The sequence below is a fragment of the Triticum urartu genome, chromosome 1A (genome assembly GCF_056163025.1).
Source record: "Triticum urartu cultivar PI428250 chromosome 1A, HENAU_Tu73, whole genome shotgun sequence".
NCBI classification, from domain to species: domain Eukaryota; kingdom Viridiplantae; phylum Streptophyta; class Magnoliopsida; order Poales; family Poaceae; genus Triticum; species Triticum urartu.
The window spans coordinates 88,925,338-88,944,676 of NC_141873.1; the positions used below are offsets into that span (position 1 = coordinate 88,925,338).

Here is a 19,339-nt window from a genome sequence, read left to right on the forward strand (position 1 = left end):
CGTTGCACCCCAGACTGTCTAAAAATTGCTAAGTCATTGTGCAGAGCCTAAGAGTTAGGCGCTGCACTATATAGTGTGGCGTCTAGCTCTCAGGCACGGCACTAGTGATTGCACTACAAAATGAAGCAACCACTAGTGCAATGCTTAGAAGCTAGGCGCTACACTGTATAGTGTGGCGCCTAACTCTCAGGCGCTGCACACTGACTTAGTAACTTTCGGATCACACAGGTGCGACGCTGGCCAGGCGTGTAGCGCCTATCTGTGAGGCGTTGCACAGTGTAGTGTGACGTCTTTGTGTCGGGCATCACACAAAAAGATCGGCCGCGTGAAATAGTTTCACGGGCAGTTTATTATGTGATTTGATTTCGTCTATAGGTCAAATTTGTCAATTTTGCTCAATATAATAAAAGTACAATGCATGGCTATTGCTATAAGCTAGCTAGACTGGCTCGTGGCTAGTGCCTAGAGATGGGGCTTCAAAGGAAGACAGTGATGTGAAGGGGGATTACAGATTAGCATCTTTGGCACGTACACTACTTTCCGTTGCGCCGGTAAGAGGCCACCTAGCCTTTCGCCTTGAGGGTAAATTAGTTTAGCAGTACTTGATAATCCAGAGACAATGACAAAGTCAATCGTGGCTATGAATTAAGCGACGAGATTTCCTCTAGCCGGCGTAAAAAAGTGCAGTGCGCACTGAGTTAACGCGGGATCAAAAGAGGGATGGAAGGAGAGTATTGTTTTTCAGTAACCTAATTAGGCGTTCATGAATGGGCATCAGCACGCAAATCAGTCGGCACTGTAGTACTTACTCCCTTAATGACCTAATAAAAGCTTTTAGATAGGCAGTACTCCCTCTGAACGGGAGAGAAGGAGCGGTGGCCTTCTTGAACCAGAGCAGCAGCGACCTACTATGCACTACTCTTTCTCACTGCCGGCGGCGCCCATGAACATGCAGACTTTATGGTCGTCGCTGCGGGGTGCAGCCTCAGTGATGTCCTCCTCATCATCATCGGTCTCGCCGAACACCGCCTTGTTGTCGCACTCCTTGCCGATGGCCGCCACCCCAGCCATCCGCTGTTGGTACCGTCAGCGAGCGAGGCGGATCTCATAGTCTGGCCGTGATGCTTTATTGGGCAATGGATACTGCACGGCGATGGATGTTCCACGCTGCAGGCAAGGCCTAGTATTTTAATGACTCGGATACGTAGATCTCTCGTTACCTCAGCAGCCTTCACTTATGACTAGGAGTGTGGCATAGCATGTAAAGAAAAAGGGTGTGTCTAGGACACATCTAGATGTGTTCTAGTTATTCATATCAAAGTGAGTGAATTAAGCAGAGAGAAAGGGAAAAAAGAAAAAGAAAATATCATACACAGATCTTAACATAAGATCAATAACATAAGACTTATATGTACAATAGTTATAGCACATCTAGATGTGCTTTAGCAAAACTGAAAGAAAAAAATGGAAATGGTAAAATTTTACACGAATCTCCACATAAGATATTATAAATATAGTATCAACTTAGACTTGCTTAAGTCTTAATCGACTGAGATTTAGCAATTATGTGCCTGTATGACTAGAGGCTAATGTGAGCTTCATCGCGCCCATTCTTCACATGTGGGATTAAGCATGATGATTGTGTACATGTGAGACTAATTCCTTTTTTCCTACCAGATTATTGCAGTCAGTTGTTTTATTTTATATTACTAGTAAGCTTGCCCGTGCAATGCACGTCTCCGCCCAAAGAAAATCCTTGCTCATAGAACCCTTCTAAGCCATCTATATTCTATTGTCTATGTCACATTTGATAAACTATGATGAACTGAATTATGCAAGCTCAGTTAGTCACGTCAAATTTAAAAATATGTAATGTGCCTTTTACTACGTCACATTGGATAATCTATGATGAACTGAATTATGCAAGCTCAGTTAGTCACGTCAAATTTAAAAAATATGTAATGTGCCTTTTACAAATACTTCCTCCGTAAAGAAATATAAAAGCCTTTTACAGAGGGAGTATAAAGAAGACATGCTAGAACAAAAAAAATGGCACTTTGTGTTGGCTTTGAATTCACACAAGATTAATTGAAAGCAAAGAAGACATGTTGAAACAAAAGGGATAAGAGCATCTTCAAAAGTCATAGTGATGTATCAGCATCAACAATGATCTGACAACTTGTAACACAAGATACATCTAGAATGATAATATAAAAGTCAGCATGTGCTTATCTCGGAAGCAATAGACAATGACAGTAAAAAATGAATTGACCTCTGTCTGGAGAACAACATGCCATGTATATTGGCTATTGTAGAAGTTAGAAGAGTTAGCTCGAGACAACTTTGCTAAATTCAGCAATATATTTGTGTATCTTAGGGCAATCTCCATTGCACCTCACCGTTGTCAGCAAGTGGAACCACTATGTAGCAATTGTGTTTAGCTAATTAGCCATAAAAAATAAGAACACATGCAAATCTACTCTTACATGCAAATGTTGCACAAACCATGTGGACTGAATTGATAATAAAGTGCGCTTTTACCGGTTTGGCATTTTGTACCTGTTAATCGTGTACATGCAATGCACATCCTGACTAATAAAGCTAAAATGAAAAGTCTTAAAAGCACAAAGGTAAGAGCATAAAATGCTTCCACCCAGTGGAAATAAATTCATACATGACATGCTACGTCTAAGCTATATATGAAACAAGATCAAGAATCAAAAGGAATATGTTAGATTTGTAAGAACCTGTCCTCTTTTAATTATAATTTAGAAATATTCGGTTCAAGTGATTACCTTGGTTGAACAACTGCTACTGCTATGCACTCTTGCTTCTCTTGAGTCTTGAGTCTTGACATAGGTACTATTCATCTTACAAACAAGAAATAACCTTATAAGGATGTAGCCATTAGGATCAAAAGCTTGCAGATGAAACTTCATAGACATTCTAAAAAAATCTATAGATAACATATGCTGCAACAAAAATTGACTAATCTAAGGACCAATGTTGGCATACAACATGGGCACAGCTCTCCGTCTAAAACCATTATTAAGAGAACAAGAAAAGAACATTTGCAACATTAACATATGAGCAATTAAAAAGAACATTTCTATGTTAAGGTGCATGCCATATTTCTCATGCACTATTTTTATTCAGAATTCCTACCCGTTGTTATTAATATGTTATTATTCTGAATTCCTACTTAGTGTTATTAATTTAGTAAAGATAACATGCATTGATGTTTATTTTTCATTAGTAAGTAAAGGCAGGGAAGAAAGTCATGTGCTCACTCTGCAGATATAAAAAACTAATGCAATAAGACACTCTTCATCATTTAGAATTCCTTCCATTTACTTATACAAGGGCACTATGAAAATACATTGCAGGGATGGGTCAAAAGTTTCTTGCCTGGTGAGGCGAAACAACTCTTTCATCAGTCACGTACAACGTTCCCTTTTCATCAGTTAGATAATATCATCATGAAGCAACAGAGATCCAAACTAAAAGGGAAACAATTCTTGCCTTATTAATTCCGTCTTGCTCCTCCTCTCTGACATACTCAGATCGAATATCCTCCCCTCCCACTACAAGGAATTATCAATCCGACATGATATAAGGTGCAGTTCATAGAAGGTGCTGAACTGTAATTGTGAAAGAGAAAGAGTAGTTCAGAGAAAGAAAGAGAAATAACTCATGTACCAATAGGTTGCATTGATTCATCACTGACCAAATGTGTGGATCTGTTGGTGGCCATGCTCCATACATTTGCATCAACGTCTATACTTCTGTATGAAGATTCTTTGGTGAGGTTTTATTCAGAGATTAAATCTTATTGTACTATATAGTCAGTGATTGTATCTTGTGGTCAGAGATATGAGTGAATGCTATAAATCTTAGATATTCTGTACATGAAGTGCATGCTTCTAGGCTCAATATCTAGAATGGACATCTAAGAATTATGGAAAATGGACATGTGAGAACAAGTTTCATATTATCTAAGATTTAGTTGCTAATCCAAGTATGGATAGCTCAAGTTATTATAAAGGCATATGCAACAGGGAGAAAGCCTGTGCGCGGTAATGTACAATGTATATATATATTCTATGGTTCTATCTGCATATTCTTGCACTGAAAATAAATAATGGGATTAACATATAATTTTATGCAGCATCATTTATTTAAATAGAAGGACCAATTGGTACCTTTTTTGGCTCTTCATGAAGAAGCAAGCACATATTTGTAATCACATAGGTCATTGTTTTCCTACAGGTGAGACACACAACATGTAGATGTCGCCCATTAATGACATCGGAACTGACAATGCAGAAGCGCGAGTACCTTGATGGAGGTGATGTGAGTTCCTTGGACTGGTCGGCGCGGTGATGGGTTCCTCGCCGGAACCGGATCGAGAGGAAGAATAGTGGTGCCGGCAGCACCAGCAGCAGTCGAGGAGGGTGGGGGTGTCTTGATGACTGGAGACCATGTGACTGGTGGAGGCGAGCGTGAGGATTTGTAGCAGCGGTTCTCCGCTAGCGTCCTCATCGTCGAATCGCGTGGGGGCAGAATAGGACCGGGGGCGGCGGGGCGGAGGCCAGGGCAAGCTGAGCGGCTCGAGCGGTGGGCGGCTCCGGCTCCCGCAGCGAAGGGCGCGAGGGCAGCGACCTAGCTAAAATTCCACTCACACACAATCACCACAGTTCAGAGCCGCAACACTATAATCTAGCTGAAATTCGTCGACCAAAAACTAATTACAGGTGCTCTGTATGTTTTCAGCTTCAGCGGGATACCAAATGTACTTTGCCATACTATGTAGCTATCCTTTGTTAAACCATTCAGATAGCTAACTGTCACCAAAGAACAGAAGCAACACCAAAAATTGCAAGCCGAGACATCGGGTATAACATTCTGAAATAGAGTTCAGAAAACTGCAAGTTGAGCCAATATGGAGTCTCAAGGGACTAAACATTCAGTATTTGAGAAACTGCAACCTGAGTGTATCGCAGGCACTCACATGGTAGATTGAGTTCATTCTGAATTTCAGTTATACACATGTCACCATGGCACATTATCTCTGATCTTAATATGTGGACAAATTGACTGCCTGCAACTGAACTCAAAGATCACCCCATGGCACATTATTTCTGATCTTAATATGTGGAGAAATCAACTGTGTACAGCTGAACTCAAAGATCAACCCCCCCCCCCCCCCCCCCCAGGTTTGGACCACCAACTCTGACTGAAGAACAGAAACAATACCAACATATGCTAATCTCCAAAAAAAGAAGTGAGCCAAAAAATGGGATGGAACATTCTGAGGCAGAGTTTAGAAAACTGCAGGTGAGGCTTTCCTACAACGTTAGTATCGCACGCACTCGCACATGCCAACTTGAGTTATTCTGAACTTTTCTTCGTTATTCACAAATCACCATGGCACAACAGTTCAAAGGCACTAACAAAACAATGTTATGTTCTAACAGGGATGCGTCCAACAAAAGACAAAGGGCGCGGCGGCGACTCCCGCGGCGGGCGACGGGTGGTGGCTCCAGCTCTCCTGCAGCGCGCGACGGACGGCGGCTCCGACTCTTCTGTGGCAAAGGGCCGTGACCTGCGGCGGCTCCGGCTCTTCCATGGCAAAGGGCAGCGGCTCCAGCGGCTAACGGCTGCGGGAGGAGGGGGCGTGACTGCGAGAGGTCGTGCGGGCGGGGCGATAGATCGTGCGAACAATTTTTTTTAACGGCGGGGCGGGACGGAGGTGGGTTAGGGATCGATTAGTAGGTTATAGTAAGTGTGCACGTGCAACGCACGTCTATTATCACCAGATGCATAGAAAAATAGCCTAATGCCCCTTCATCATTCATTTTGCAAAGTGTGTTAAAGATACTTCAAATGTAAAATGTCCTTTAGTTGACCAAATTACTCCATATCACATATTTCCTCAGCTGCAACGCCAATCCTACTGAATAAAACAATGCTAAGCAATTATACTAACTTCAACTACCAACTTCTCATATCCTCATTTTTTATTACCTACAGCTCCTATCCTATTCTTTTACTGGGAGCCCGTTGTCGATCATTCTACAAGATGACAAAACTTTAGGAAAAAATTACTACAAGCACATTTTAATTTTCTTGAGAAACTATACTTCACAAAACATTTTCTTCGAAAAGTATGGAGAACTTCTAGGAAATTGCAGGCAAATGCACAGTGCATAATTATTAGCTTGCACATAAAAATGATACGGAGTTAACAAATAACTTTCCTATCCAAATATCATGCCAGTCATATCAAACAAAAGTTGAATGGATCAACTAATGAAAAGATAATGTTACATTGTTATTCACCTTTGCTAGTGTTATTATGTCAACCAAATATAGTTTTCCACCTGTTGACGTTATCCTCAGCTTTCTATTACACGGCTGATAGCCCTTCAATCATTTGCTCCTCCCCTGTTGCTCTAATATTAAAGCTCCTATACTCGCTTCTCATATGCTTTCTTCAAGTCATTACGAACCTGCATGAGTTGTCATATACTCTCCATAGTCAATTTGAACATCCTAATCAAATGAGACATGGTCAATTTGCATTTCAGATTTGTAGTAATTAGCGTAATAGTACAGACTATTCAACGGAGTTAATTGAAACCAATTAATTAATTTAAGATGGTGACTGCAGTGAATAAACATACGCATGTTGTCATTGCCGACCTCCCTGGCGATGTCGCGATGCCGGTCAGCTTGTGTTGTACTCCCAGCACACCTCTTCCAGCGGTCAACGGTGATGTACCCGCTGTCATCCTCGTCAAAGTAGGCGACGGCAGACAGCAGGCAATGCTTGTTAATGTGCACTGTTGACCCGATGAACTCATCGTAAGCAATGCTTCTGCTACTCCATCTTTCCTTGCCCTCTGATAATCAGCCATGCTTGACGTGAAAATGCAAGTTGGCCCTATAGAACATAAAACAAGAGTTCACAGAAGCTGCAAAAATTTCTAGGGGTAGCTCAATATGACTTTGTTCAGAATGTTTCATGTAGGATTGTTGTACATTCCATGTTTTTTTTTCTCCATGTACTGGCCAAAAGGGAACTTATGGACACTACGCACATCCTGATGGAGCTTGCATTGGTCAATAGATGCTACACTTGAACATCCAAAATAAACAGAGTAAGCATTAGTATCAGGGATTGTGCTTGTCATATATTTAAAATCTGAAAATATCATCAAAGTATATAACATACTCCATGTATAATCAAACTGAGTTTGGCAACGTAGGAGTGGATTAACACCACAGAATCAGATATGACCAAAAAAAGCTAGCAGTTAGCAGGACTACAGTTCATACTATGCGTGTATATGAAAGTCGGGATAAGGAACACGTTTAAGTAGACATAAGTAGTCCTAACTGAATGTAGAAGTTTCTGTGATGGGGTACTGTTAATCCCGTCATGAATTACAACCATCCAAGCATATTGCTATGATAATAAGTAAATCAATTACGACACTCTAATGTAAGAAGATTGGTAACTCACATTGGGCTTGACCGACTCCTGCCGAGGCCAGCGCAATGCCTGCAGCTGGATGGCGTTGGCCACATGGAGAACGGCCGTCTCAAATGTCCCGAAGCTCCCGATGATCTTCTTGCTGGGCTCCAGGCTAAGGCACGCCTCCATGTTGATACTATCAGTGACCCGTTCTTGGTGGCGACCTCGTCACCAAAAAAAAAATCACAGTCAATAGAAGAATCAACCAAAAAATAAATAAATACCAAAATAAATAATCACAGTCAATAGAAGAATCAACCAAAAAATAATGAGCATTGAACAACCTTTCCCTAGTTATTTGGTAGTCGTTGTTGTTCAATCAGTAACTGAGGTGGAGCTGCAGAAAACAGTTGCCTGATCAGTTATACATCTTTTTTAGGTTACAAACATCAGATAATGAAATATCACAAAGCCAATAGTCCTTATCTAACTTACAGACACAATTATACATCTTCTTTAGGTTACAAACAGAAGAGACAAGTATTAGTACTGCTTAGTACCTCCGTTCCGAAATAGATTAATTCCTGGAAAGGTTGAGGTCGAACTTCTCTAACTTATTGGTGCTCTGTAAACCATCATATTAGGTTTTCAACTTTTTCAAAGAGACAGATCACGATAAAAAAATTGAAAGATGAATAATACCTGGATCGCCTCCTCAAAATCATGCCCCCACAAGTTTTCAGTTGAAAGTAAGAAAAACATGAATCACTTCAGTTGCGTTAATCACGCATATGAGAATGTCTAAACCCGAACACATCAGTATTCACATGTATGAAGAGAGGTGAAAGCGCGAAACAGGAATTAAACCTAAATCTTGGAATTTCTCTTAATGGCCTGCCTATTCCATACCTGACATCCAAAACCTACAGCAAAGCAATTCAACAAACATCACGATGTTGTATGCTCCATTATCAAGTTATATAGCTGCAGCAAGAGCATCTTAAAAAGGAAAATCATTCTACCATGGGTTATTCGATCTTCATAAGAAAAACGACCTTCATCCCAGGCTTCAACTCAAGCTATAGGGCCAGAAAGTGCTCGTACCGTTTGGTACTTCTGCTTCAAGGTTCACCATTCCACCTAAAATGCTAAGACACATGGGGAATCACAATTAGCAATGTTCTATGACATATTCTCATATATTTTTTTTCTTTTGAAATATAACTTTCTTGAAGAATGAAAGACCAATTATTTGTTCTTTTGATAAGAGTCCTCACCTATGAGCAAAGTGGAAGGATTCAGTCCAGCCACACTCATAGAAGCTAGTAGCAAGATCATAGTATTTGTGAACCAGGTTTTGAAGAAACGATTTGGTAACATATTTTAGAACTCTGCAAGCTCTAGCTGAAATCTGCACTACCATTATTAGTCTAGAAAATGCTAGTGGGCAAAGATAACAAGATAATTTCTGAATTCCATACTAATGCGGAGGGGACAACATCAAAAGATTCACTTATTTTTCTATCTTGCATACTCGTGCCAGCAAATTCATTCATGCAGTCCAATTCAAGCATTGCTGGGGAAGGGGAGGGGGGATCAATACCTGCAAAGCTCGACGCTGTTGCCGTCATCGCTTGATCTCCGCGCACCATCGCAGATCGAAATTTTCAGCCGTCGCACACACAGGGATGGGCGGGCGACGCCGTGGCCCGGTGAAGCGGCCGCGGGCGTCGGTGAAGCAGTCTGCGCGGATGGCGGCAGGCGGCCGCTAGGAGGCTATCGGGCGGGGCGGCGCCGCAACCCGGTGAAGCGACCGCTGGGTCTTGGCGGCCGGGGCAAAGGAGAGGGGCGGCGCGAGGAGGAGCTGAAGGAAGGTGCGCCCGCGTAGGGATGGAGGATGGGCGGGCGGCTGCTCACGATCGCGGCGGCCCCGGCTCTCCCGCGGCGACCTGCGGTGGCTCCTCCGGCGCGCGACGGGCGGTGGCTCCGGCTCTCCCGCGGCGAAGGGCGCGACAAGCGACAACCTGCGGCGGCTCCCGCAGTGCGCGACGGGCGGCGGCTCCGGCTGTCCCGCGGCGAAGGGCGCGATGGGCGGCAAACCGCGGGCGGCGAACGGCGCCGCAGAAGGCGGGGGCGAGAGGTCCTGCGGACGGGGGAGAGATCGTGCTCACGGTTTTCTTCTCTTTTTTTTTAACGGCGGGGCGGGTTAGCGATCGATTAGGGGCGGGTTAGCGATGGGCGTGGTGGGTAGTGTTAAACACGGAATGATTAAGGAGCATTAGATCTTGCTAATGAATAGGTGTGATTGTTTGGATTTGCTTCTCTCTTTTTTTATAGGGATAGTAGATAATTTTCGTTAACAGATATTTTAAGCAATGGCATGGTGGGTAATTAAAGCGTGAAATATGTTTAGTGTGCTTGAGGGATGTAGACCATCAGATTGCAGGTTTTGATAGATAGAATGATCTGGTTCTCCGTCCTCTTTTTTTTTATAATGGTAGTATTTGTGTTGGCTCGAGTGCTAATTATATATGGTGTTGAGCTGCCTATTAGAGATTGTACTTGTTCTGAGTGTATAACTGACATGTTCAATGCGTGATTGTGGTGTGCATACATGTTTTGAACTGGGTGTTAGCCGGTTGTAGTTGTGTGAGTCGCGTGGGAGCTCCTTTACCATGCTAAAACCATGGAATTGCCGCTATAACGTTCACATGAAGCGGCTCATGAAGCTCTCTCTCGCTCAGCTTGGCTTTTTGCTCCACTCGCTCGCTTAGTGTTTTTTCTCGTTCGGTCCACTGCTAGCCCAGAAAAAACCGATTATCATTTTTGTTCACTAGTCTTGAAAAAAAATCTTGGATTCTAAAAAATATTTTGAATTAGAAAAACCACAAATTTTAGAAAAATGTTTGCAAATTTAAAAAATATTTGTGGACTTCAAACAATGCTTTTTGAATTTGAAAAAGGTGCACAAATTTAAAAATGTTGATGAAATTTTTAAATAGTTGTGAATTTATTAATTACTCCCTCCGTCTCATAATACAATAGCGTTTGTGACACTACACTAGTGTCAAAACCACTCTTATATTGTGAGACCGAGGGAGTATTAATGAATTTTAAAAATGTTCAATGTTCTTAATATTCTTTATAATTTAAATTGGGATAAAAGAAAATGTATCAAATAGTAAAATAAGAAATGAACCAAAATATTTTATTAAAACCGATAAAGAAAACATAGAGGACAAAGAAAAAGGAAATTCCCTCTTGCATTGTACCAGGCCTTATGGCCCCTCTATGCTTACTCAGCACACCAATTGTCTATGGAAGCTGAGGATCGTCATTGATAGTCCACACCCATCAGTGATGAAATCAATTTTGTAAAGTATTCCGTAACAGTGAAACTTGCTTCTTGCCGGCTAAGTTGTTGGTAAGCCATTTTCGAACTTTCTCGGCCTGATCTTCATGTCAACACTGCACTCTGGCATTGATATGTCACGGTCAAACCTTGGTGGGAAGGCGTTAGTTGAAAGATCTAAAAGGAAAGGAACGTGCGCGGCTTTAGTGCCAAGGCGACGCTGGCGACGGTGATCATGCGCTACATTAAGGACGAAGCAGCATATCTGGCGCTAAGCACCTGTGTAATATAATGTCATGAGAGTAGCTTGATGTCTTTGTTCTGCCATTGCAATTACTGTCTCTCAAACTCTTCTTCTTAATCAATAAAATGGCAAATCTTTTGCCTCATTCCAAAATCTAATAATTGTCGGGATTTGGAGAGGGCCCGATGCCAGCGTGGAGCTAGCACCCTGCCAGGGTGCCAGGTCACACGACTGTCACGACTTGCCCCAAGGTCGACCGAACAATGTCTCAGAATGTTGGGAAACGTAGCATGCAATTAAAAAAAATATCCTATGCTAACGCAAGATCCATCTAGGAGATGCATAGCAACGAGAGGGGGAGAGTGTGTTCACGTACCCTCGTAGACCGAAAGCGGAAGCGTTTGACAACGCGGCTGATGTAGTCGAACTTCTTCTCGTTCCGACCAGTCAAGCACCGAACATACGTCACCTCCGAGTTCTGCACACGTTCAGCTCGATGACGTCCCTCGAACTCTTGATCCAGCAAAGTGTCGAGGGAGAGTTCCGTCAGCACGACGGCGTGGTGATGGTGATGGTGTAGTGGTCCGCGCAGGGCTTCGCCTAAGCACTACGTGAATATGACCGGAGGCGTAAACTGTAGAGGGGGGCGCCGCATACGGCTAACAATTATTGTTGTGCGTTCTAGCGGTGCCCCTCATATATATATAGGTTGGAGGGGAGGATAGGCAGCCAAGGGGGCGCCTCCCAATTCGGCCCCCTCCTTACCATATCCACCAGAGGGGGAAGGAAAGAGGAGGGAGGAGGGAAGGAAGCGGGAGGCCGAATCCCTCCCCTTCTTCTCTCTTCTTCCCTTTCCTTTCCCTCAGGTGCGGCCCATATGGGGGGCGCAGCAGCCCCTGCTGGCTGTTGCTTTTCCCCTCTTGGCCCATTAGGCCCATATAGTTTGCCGGGGGATGTCCGGAACCCCTTCCGGTGACCCGATAAGTACCCGGTACACCGGAACACTTCCGGTGTCCGAATACTATCGTCCTATATATGAATCTTTACCTCCCGACCATTTAGAGACTCCTCGTCATGTCTGTTATATCATCCGGGACTTCGAACAACATTTGGTCACCAAATCACATAACTCATCTAATACAAAATCATCATCGAACGTTAAGCGTGCGGACCCTACGGGTTCGAGAACTATGTAGACATGACCGAGACACCTCTTCGGTCAATAACCAATAGCTGAACCTGGATGCTCGTATTGGTTACCACATATTCTACGACGGCCTTTGTCATTGGTATGTTACTTGCCCGAGATTCGATCGTCGGAATCTTCATACCTAGTTCAATCTCGTTACTGGCAAGTCTCTTTACTCGTTCCGTAATACACCATCCCGCAACTAACTCATTAGTCACATTGCTTGCAAGGCTTATTATGATGTGTATTACTGAGAGGGCCCAGAGATACCTCTCCGATATTCAGGGTGACGAATCCTAATCTCGATCTATGCCAAACCAACAAACACCTCTGGAGATACCTGTAGAGCATCTTTATAATCACCCAGTTACGTTGTGACGTTTGATAGCACACAAGGTATTCCTCTGGTATCCGGGAGTTGCATAATATCATAGTCAAAGGAATATGTATATGACATGAAGAAAGCAATAGCGATAAAACTGAACGATCAATATGCTAATCTAGCAGATGGGTCATGTCCATCACGTCATTCTCCTAATGATGTGATGTCGTTCATTAAATGATAACACATGTCTATGGTAGGAAACTTAACCATCTTTGATTAATGAGCTAGTCTAGTAGAGGCTTACTAGGGTCACGGTGTTTTTTCTATGTATCCACACATGTTAGTTTCCGGTTAATGCAATTCTAGCATGAATTATAAACATTTATCATGATATAAGGAAATATAAAATAACAACTTTATTATGGCCTCTAGGGCATATTTCCTTCAGTCTCCCACTTGCACTAGAGTCAATATCTAGATCACATCGCCATGTGATTAACACCAATAGTTCACATCACCATGTGATTAACACCCACAGTTCACATCGCCATGTGACCAACACCCAAAGGGTTTACTAGAGTCAGTAATCTAGTTTAAATCGCCATGTGATTAACATCCAAAGAGTACTAAGGTGTGATCATGTTTTGCTTGTGAGAGAGGTTTACTCAACGGGTCTGCCACATTCATAGCCGTATATATTTTGCAAATTTTCTGTGTCTACAATGCTCTGCATGTAGCTACTCTAGCTAATTGCTCCCACTTTCAATATGTATCCAGATTGAGACTCGGAGTCATCTAGATCGGTGTAAAAGCTTGCATTGACGTAACTCTTTACGACGAACTCTTTATCACCTCCATAACCGAAAAATATTTCCTTAGTCCTCTTAGGTAACTAAGGATAACTTTGACTGTTGTCTAGTGATCCACTCCTGGATCACTATCGTACCCCCTTGCCAAAATCATGGCAAGGTACACAATAGGTCTGGTACACAGCATAGCATATTTTATAGAACCTATGGCTGAGGCATAGGGAATAACTTTCACTCTCTTTCTATTTTCTGTCGTGGTCGGGTTTTGAGACTTACTCAACTTTACACCTTACAATACAGGCAATAACTCCTTCTTTGACTGTTCCATTTTGAACTACTTCAAAATCTTGTCAAGGTATGTACTCATTGAAAAATCTTATCAAGCGTCTTGATCTATCTCTATAGATCTTGATGCCTAATATGTAAGCAGCTTCACCGAGGTCTTTCTTTGAAAAACTCCTTTCAAACAATCATTTATGCTTTCTAGAAAATTCTACATCATTTCCGGTCAACAATATGTTATTCACATATACTTATCAGAAAGGTTGTAGTGCTCCCACTCACTTTTTTGTAAATACAGACTTCACCGCAAGTCTGTATAAAACTATATGATTTGATCAACTCATCAAAGCGTATATTCCAACTCCGATATGCTTGCACTAGTCCATAGATGGATTGCTGGAGCTTGCACATTTTGTTAGCACCTTTAGGATTGACAAAATCTTCTGGTTGCATCATATATAACTCTTCTTTAATAAATCCATTAAGGAATGCAGTTTTGATATCCATTTGCCAGATTTCATAAAATGCGGCAATTGCTAGCATAATTCGGACAGACTTAAGCATCAATACGAGTGAGAAAAACTCACCGTAGTCAATAGCTTGAACTTGTCGAAAAACTTTTTTGCGAAAATTCAAGCTTTGTAGATAGTAACACTACCATCAGTGTTCGTCTTCCTCTTGAAGATCCATTTATTCTCAATGGCTTGTCGATCATCGGGCAAGTCCATCAAATTCCACACTTTGTTCTTATATATGGATCCTATCTCAGATTTCATGGCCTCAAGCCATTTATCGGAATATGGGCTCATCATAGCTTCTTCATAGTTTGTAGGTTCATTATGGTCTAGTAACATGACTTCCAGAACAGGATCACCCTACCACTTTGGTGCAGAACGTGCTCTGGTTGACCTACGAGGTTCGGTAGTAACTTGATCTGAAGTTTCATGATCATTATCATTAGCTTCCTCTCTAGTTGGTGTAGGCATCACGGGAACGGTTTTCTATGATGAGCTACTTTCCAATTCGACAGATGGTACAATTACCTCATCAAGTTCTACTTTCCTCCCACTCACTTCTTTCGAGAGAAACTCCTTCTCTATAAAGGATCCATTCTTAGCAACGAAGATCTCGCCTTCGAATCTGTGATAGAAGGTGTACCCAACAGTTTCTTTTGGGTATCCTATTAAGACGCACTTCTCCAATTTGGGTTCGAGCTTATTAGGCTGAAGCTTTTCACATAAGCATCACAACCCCAAACTCTAAGAAACAACAGCTTAGGTTTCTTGCCAAACCATAGTTCATACGGTGCCGTCTCAACGGATTTATATGGTGCCCTATTTAACGTGAATGCAATTGTCTCTAATGCATAACCCCAAAATGATAGTGGTAAATTGGTAAGAGACATCATAGATCGCACCATATCTAATAAAGTACGGTTATGATGTTCGGACACACCATTACGTTGTGGTGTTCCACATGGAATGAGTTGTGAAACTATTCCTCATTTTTTGAAATGAAGGCCAAACTCGTAAGTTAAATTTTCACCTCCTCGATCAGATCATAGAAACTTTATTTTCTTGTTACCATGATTCTCCAGTTCACTCTGAAATTCCTTGAACTTTTCAAATGTTTCATACTTGTGTTTCATTAAGTAGATATACCCATATCTGCTCAAATCATTTGTGAAGGTCAGAAAATAATGATGCCCGCCGCGTGCCTCAATAGTCACTGGACCGCATACATCTGTATGTATTATTTCCAATAAGTCATTAGCTGGCTCCATTGTTCCGGAGAATGGAGTTTTAGTCATCTTGCCTATGTGGCATGGTTCGCAAGTATCAAATAATTCATAATCAAGTGATTCCAAAAGTCCATTCGCATGGAGTTTCTTCATGCGCTTTACACATATATGACCTAAATGTCAATGCCACAAATATGTTTCATTATCATTATCAACTTTGCATCTTTTGGCATCAATATTATGAATATGTGTATCACTATGATCGAGATTCAATAAACCATTTACATTGGGTGTATGACCATACAAGGTTTTATTCATGTAAACAGAACAACTATTATTCTCTGACTTAAATAAATAACCGTAATTCAATAAACATGATCCAATCATATTCATGCTCAACGCAAACACCAAATAATATTTATTTAGGTCCAACACTAATCCCGAAAGTAGAGGGAGTGTGCGATGGTGATCTTATCAACCTTGGAATCACTTCCAACACACATCGTCGCCTCGCCCTTAACTAGTCTCTGTTCATTTTGCAACTCCTGCTTTTGAGTTACTAATCTTAGCAACTGAACCGGTATCAAATACCCTGGGGTTACTATGAACACTAGTAAAGTACATATCAATAACATGTATATCAAATATACCTTTGTCCACTTTGCCATCCTTTCTTATCCGCCAAGTATTTGGGATAGTTCTGCTTCCAGTGACCATTCCCTTTGTAGTAGAAGCACTCAGTTTGAGGCTCAGGTCTAGCTTTGGGTTTCTTCATGGAAGTGGCAACTTGCTTGTCATTCTTCTTGAAGTTCGCTTTCTTTTCCTTTTCCCTTTTTCTTGAAACTAGTTGTCTTTTTAACCATCAACACTTGATGCTCTTTCTTGATTTCTACTTTCGCCGATTTCGGCATCGCGAAGAGCTAGGGATTCTTTTCCATTATCCCTTGCACATTATAGTTCATCATGAAGTTCTAGTAGCTTGGTGATAGTGACTAGAGAACTCTGTCAATCACTATCTTATCTGGAAGATTAACTCCCACTTGATTTAAGCAATTCTAGTACCCAGACATTCTGAGCACATGCTCACTGGTTGAGCTATTCTCCTCCATCTTGTTGCCAAAGTACTTGTCAGAGGTCTCATACCTCTCGACATGGGCATGAGTCTGAAATACCAATTTCAACTCATGGAACATCCCATATGCTCCATGGCGTTCAAAACATTTTTGAAGTCCCGGTTCTAAGACGTAAAGCATGGCGCACTAAACTATCAAGTAGTCATTATATTGAGCTTGCCAAACGTTCATAACGTCTGCATCTGCTCTTGCAATAGGTCTGCCACCTAGCGGTGCATCAGGACATAATTTTTCTGTGCAGCAATGAGGATAATCCTCAGATCACGGACCCAGTCCGCATGATTGCTACTATCATCTTTTAACTTAGTTTTCTCTAGGAACATATCAAAAACATAAGGGAGCTACAATGCAAGCTATTGATCTACAACATAGTTATGCAAATACTATCAGGACTAAGTTCACGATAAATTAAGTTCATTAATCATATTACTTAAGAACTCCCACTTAGATTGACATCCCTCAAGTCATCTAAATGATACGTGATCCAAATCAACTAAACCATGTCCGGTCATCACGTGAGATGTAGTAGTCATCAATGGTGAACATCTCTATGTTGATGATATCTACTATATGATTCCCGTTCGACCTTTCGGTCACCAGTGTTCTGAGGCCATGTGTGTACATGCTAGGCTCATCAAGTTTAACCCGAGTATTCCGCATCTGCAAAACTGTCTTGCACCCGTTGTATGTGAACGTAGAGCATATCACACCCGATCATCACGTGGTGTCTCAGCACGACGAACTGTCGCAACGGTGCATACTTAGCAAAATAAGATGCATAAAAGATAAACATCACATGCAATAAAAATATGTGACATGATATGGCTATCATCATCTTGTGCCTTTGATCTCCATCTTCAAAGCATCGTCATGATCTCCATCATCACCGGCTTGACACCTTGATCTCCATCGTAGCGTTGTGGTTGTCTCGACAACTATTGCTTCTACAACTATCGCTAATGCATAGTGATAAAGTAAAGCATTTACATGGTGTTTGCATTTCATACAATAAAGCGACAACCATAAGGCTCCTGCCAGTTGCCGATAACTTTTACAAAGCATGATCATCTCATACAATAACGTATATCACATCATGTCTTGACCATATCACATCACAACATGCCCTACAAAAACAAGTTAGACGTCCTCTACTCTACTGTTGCAAGTTTTATGTGGCTGCTACGGGCTTCTAGCAAGAACCGTTCTTACCTACACATGAAAACCACAACGGTGATTTATCAAGTTTGTTGTTTTAACCTTCAACAAGGACCGGCAGCAGTCAAATTCGATTCAACTAAAGTTTGAGAAACAGACACCCGCTAGCCACCTTTATGCAAAACTAGTTTCATGTGTGTCGGTGGAACCGGTCTCATGAACGTGGTCATGTAAGGTTGGTCCAGGCCGCTTCATTCAACAATACCGCCGAACCAAAATAAGACATTGGTGGTAAGCAGTATGAGGATCACCACCCACAACTCTTTGTGTTCTACTCGTGCATATCATCTACGAATAGACCTCGCTCGGATGCCATTGTTGGGAAACCTAGCATGCAATTTCAAAAAGTTTCCTATGCTCATGGAAGATCTATCTAGGATATGCATAGCAACGAGAGGGGGAGAGTGTGTCCACGTACCCTCGTAGACCAAAAGCGGAAGTGTTTGAAAACTCGGTTGATGTAGTCGAACTTCTTCTCGTTCCGACCGAACAAGCACCGAACATACGGCACCTCCAAGTTCTGCACACGTTCAGCTCGATGACGTCCCTCGAACTCTTGAACCATCAAAGTGTCGAAGGAGAGTTCTGTCAGCATGACGGCATGGTGACGGTGATGGTGAAGTGGTTCGCGCATGGCTTCACCTAAGCACTACGTGAATATGACCGGAGGTGTAAACTGTGGAGGGGGGCGCCGCACACGTCTAACAATTGTTGGTGTGTGTTCTAGCGGTCCCCCCTCATATATATAGGTTGGAGGGGAGGAGAGGCAGCCAAGGGGGCGCCCCAAGTAGGAGGAATCCTACTTGGGCGCCTCCCAATTCGGCCTCCCCCTTACCATATCCACCGGAGGGGGAAGAAAGAGGAGGGAGGAGGGAAGGAAGGGGGAGGCCGAATCCCTACCCTTCCTTCGCTCTTCTTCCCTTTCCTTTCCCTCAGGTGCGGCCCATATGGGGGGCGTAGCAGCCCCTGCTGGCTGTTGTGTTTCCCCTCTTGGCCCATTAGGCCCATATAGTTTGCCGGGGGATGCCCGGAACCCCTTCCGATGACCCGATACGTACCCGGTACCCTGAAAGACTTCCAGTGTCCGAATATTTTTGGAGTTTTTGGTTTTCTTCAACAAGCAAATTAAAAAGCAAAAGAAAAAATGAGAAAAACTATTTACACAGCAAAGCTCCCAACAAGCAAAAGAAGAACAAGGAAATATTTTTTGGATTTTCTTTTTTAATACTACTACTAAGCATGCATAGAAAGTAAATTACTACAACTAATCTTTTTGGTTTTCTCTAAAGTTTTCCAAACACGCAAGAAAAAAGCAAGAAGATAAACCTAAGCATGGATGATACAATGAAAAAGTGTGAGCACCGACAAATGGAATGATGTGTGAACATGAATATAAAGTCGGTGAGAAACACGTACTCCCCCAAGCTTAGGCTTTTGGCCTAAGTTGGTAATCGATCAGTAGTATAGATAGTAGTCGGCGTGGTAGCTCACAGAGGCTCTTGGTGCGGATGCCTCAGCACGACGTGCCGCCAATACTGCTGCGTTATGCGCTCGGGCCTCGCTCTCAAG

General features: G+C 42.3%; 1 protein-coding gene across 19 annotated transcripts; it reads right to left on the reverse strand.

Annotated features, from left to right (window-relative positions):
- Positions 1-408: 408 nt before the first annotated feature.
- LOC125549027 (uncharacterized) lies at positions 409-9,695 on the reverse strand. Of its 19 annotated transcripts, none has more exons than XR_015598971.1 (13): positions 9,084-9,690; positions 8,758-8,891; positions 8,503-8,620; positions 8,183-8,403; positions 8,041-8,105; positions 7,825-7,877; positions 7,529-7,704; positions 7,045-7,135; positions 6,687-6,946; positions 6,343-6,555; positions 3,700-3,785; positions 2,796-3,584; positions 426-1,167 (listed from the first exon to the last, which is right to left on the reverse strand). XR_015598971.1 is itself a non-coding variant. In XM_087514023.1 (9 exons), exons 6-9 carry the CDS (start codon positions 7,667-7,669, stop codon positions 6,497-6,499), a joined length of 489 nt encoding a protein of 162 aa, XP_087370149.1. In that variant the 5' UTR covers positions 7,670-7,704; positions 7,825-7,877; positions 8,041-8,105; positions 8,183-8,403; positions 8,503-8,628; positions 9,084-9,691; the 3' UTR covers positions 6,235-6,496. The 19 variants fall into 19 exon arrangements, 3 of the variants coding, with proteins under 3 accessions (XP_087370149.1, XP_087370131.1, XP_087370139.1); XR_015598961.1 differs by having other exon boundaries at positions 8,503-8,628; XR_015598978.1 differs by lacking the exon at positions 8,758-8,891 and having other exon boundaries at positions 409-1,167; positions 6,706-6,946; positions 8,503-8,628; positions 9,084-9,693.
- Between the last annotated feature and the right edge of the window lie 9,644 nt (positions 9,696-19,339).

Excerpts from the sequence above, each read along its gene's own strand:
- LOC125549027 (XM_087514005.1), bottom strand. The coding sequence starts at position 7,669 with ATGGAGGCGTGCCTTAGCCTGGAGCCCAGCAAGAAGATCATCGGGAGC. Across the intron at positions 6,947-7,044 it reads GAGAAAAAAAAACATGGAAT|GGCCAACTTGCATTTTCACG; the intron begins GTACAACAATCC and ends TATGTTCTATAG. Across the intron at positions 6,556-6,686 it reads GGTCGGCAATGACAACATGC|GATGTTCAAATTGACTATGG; the intron begins GTATGTTTATTC and ends TCATTTGATTAG.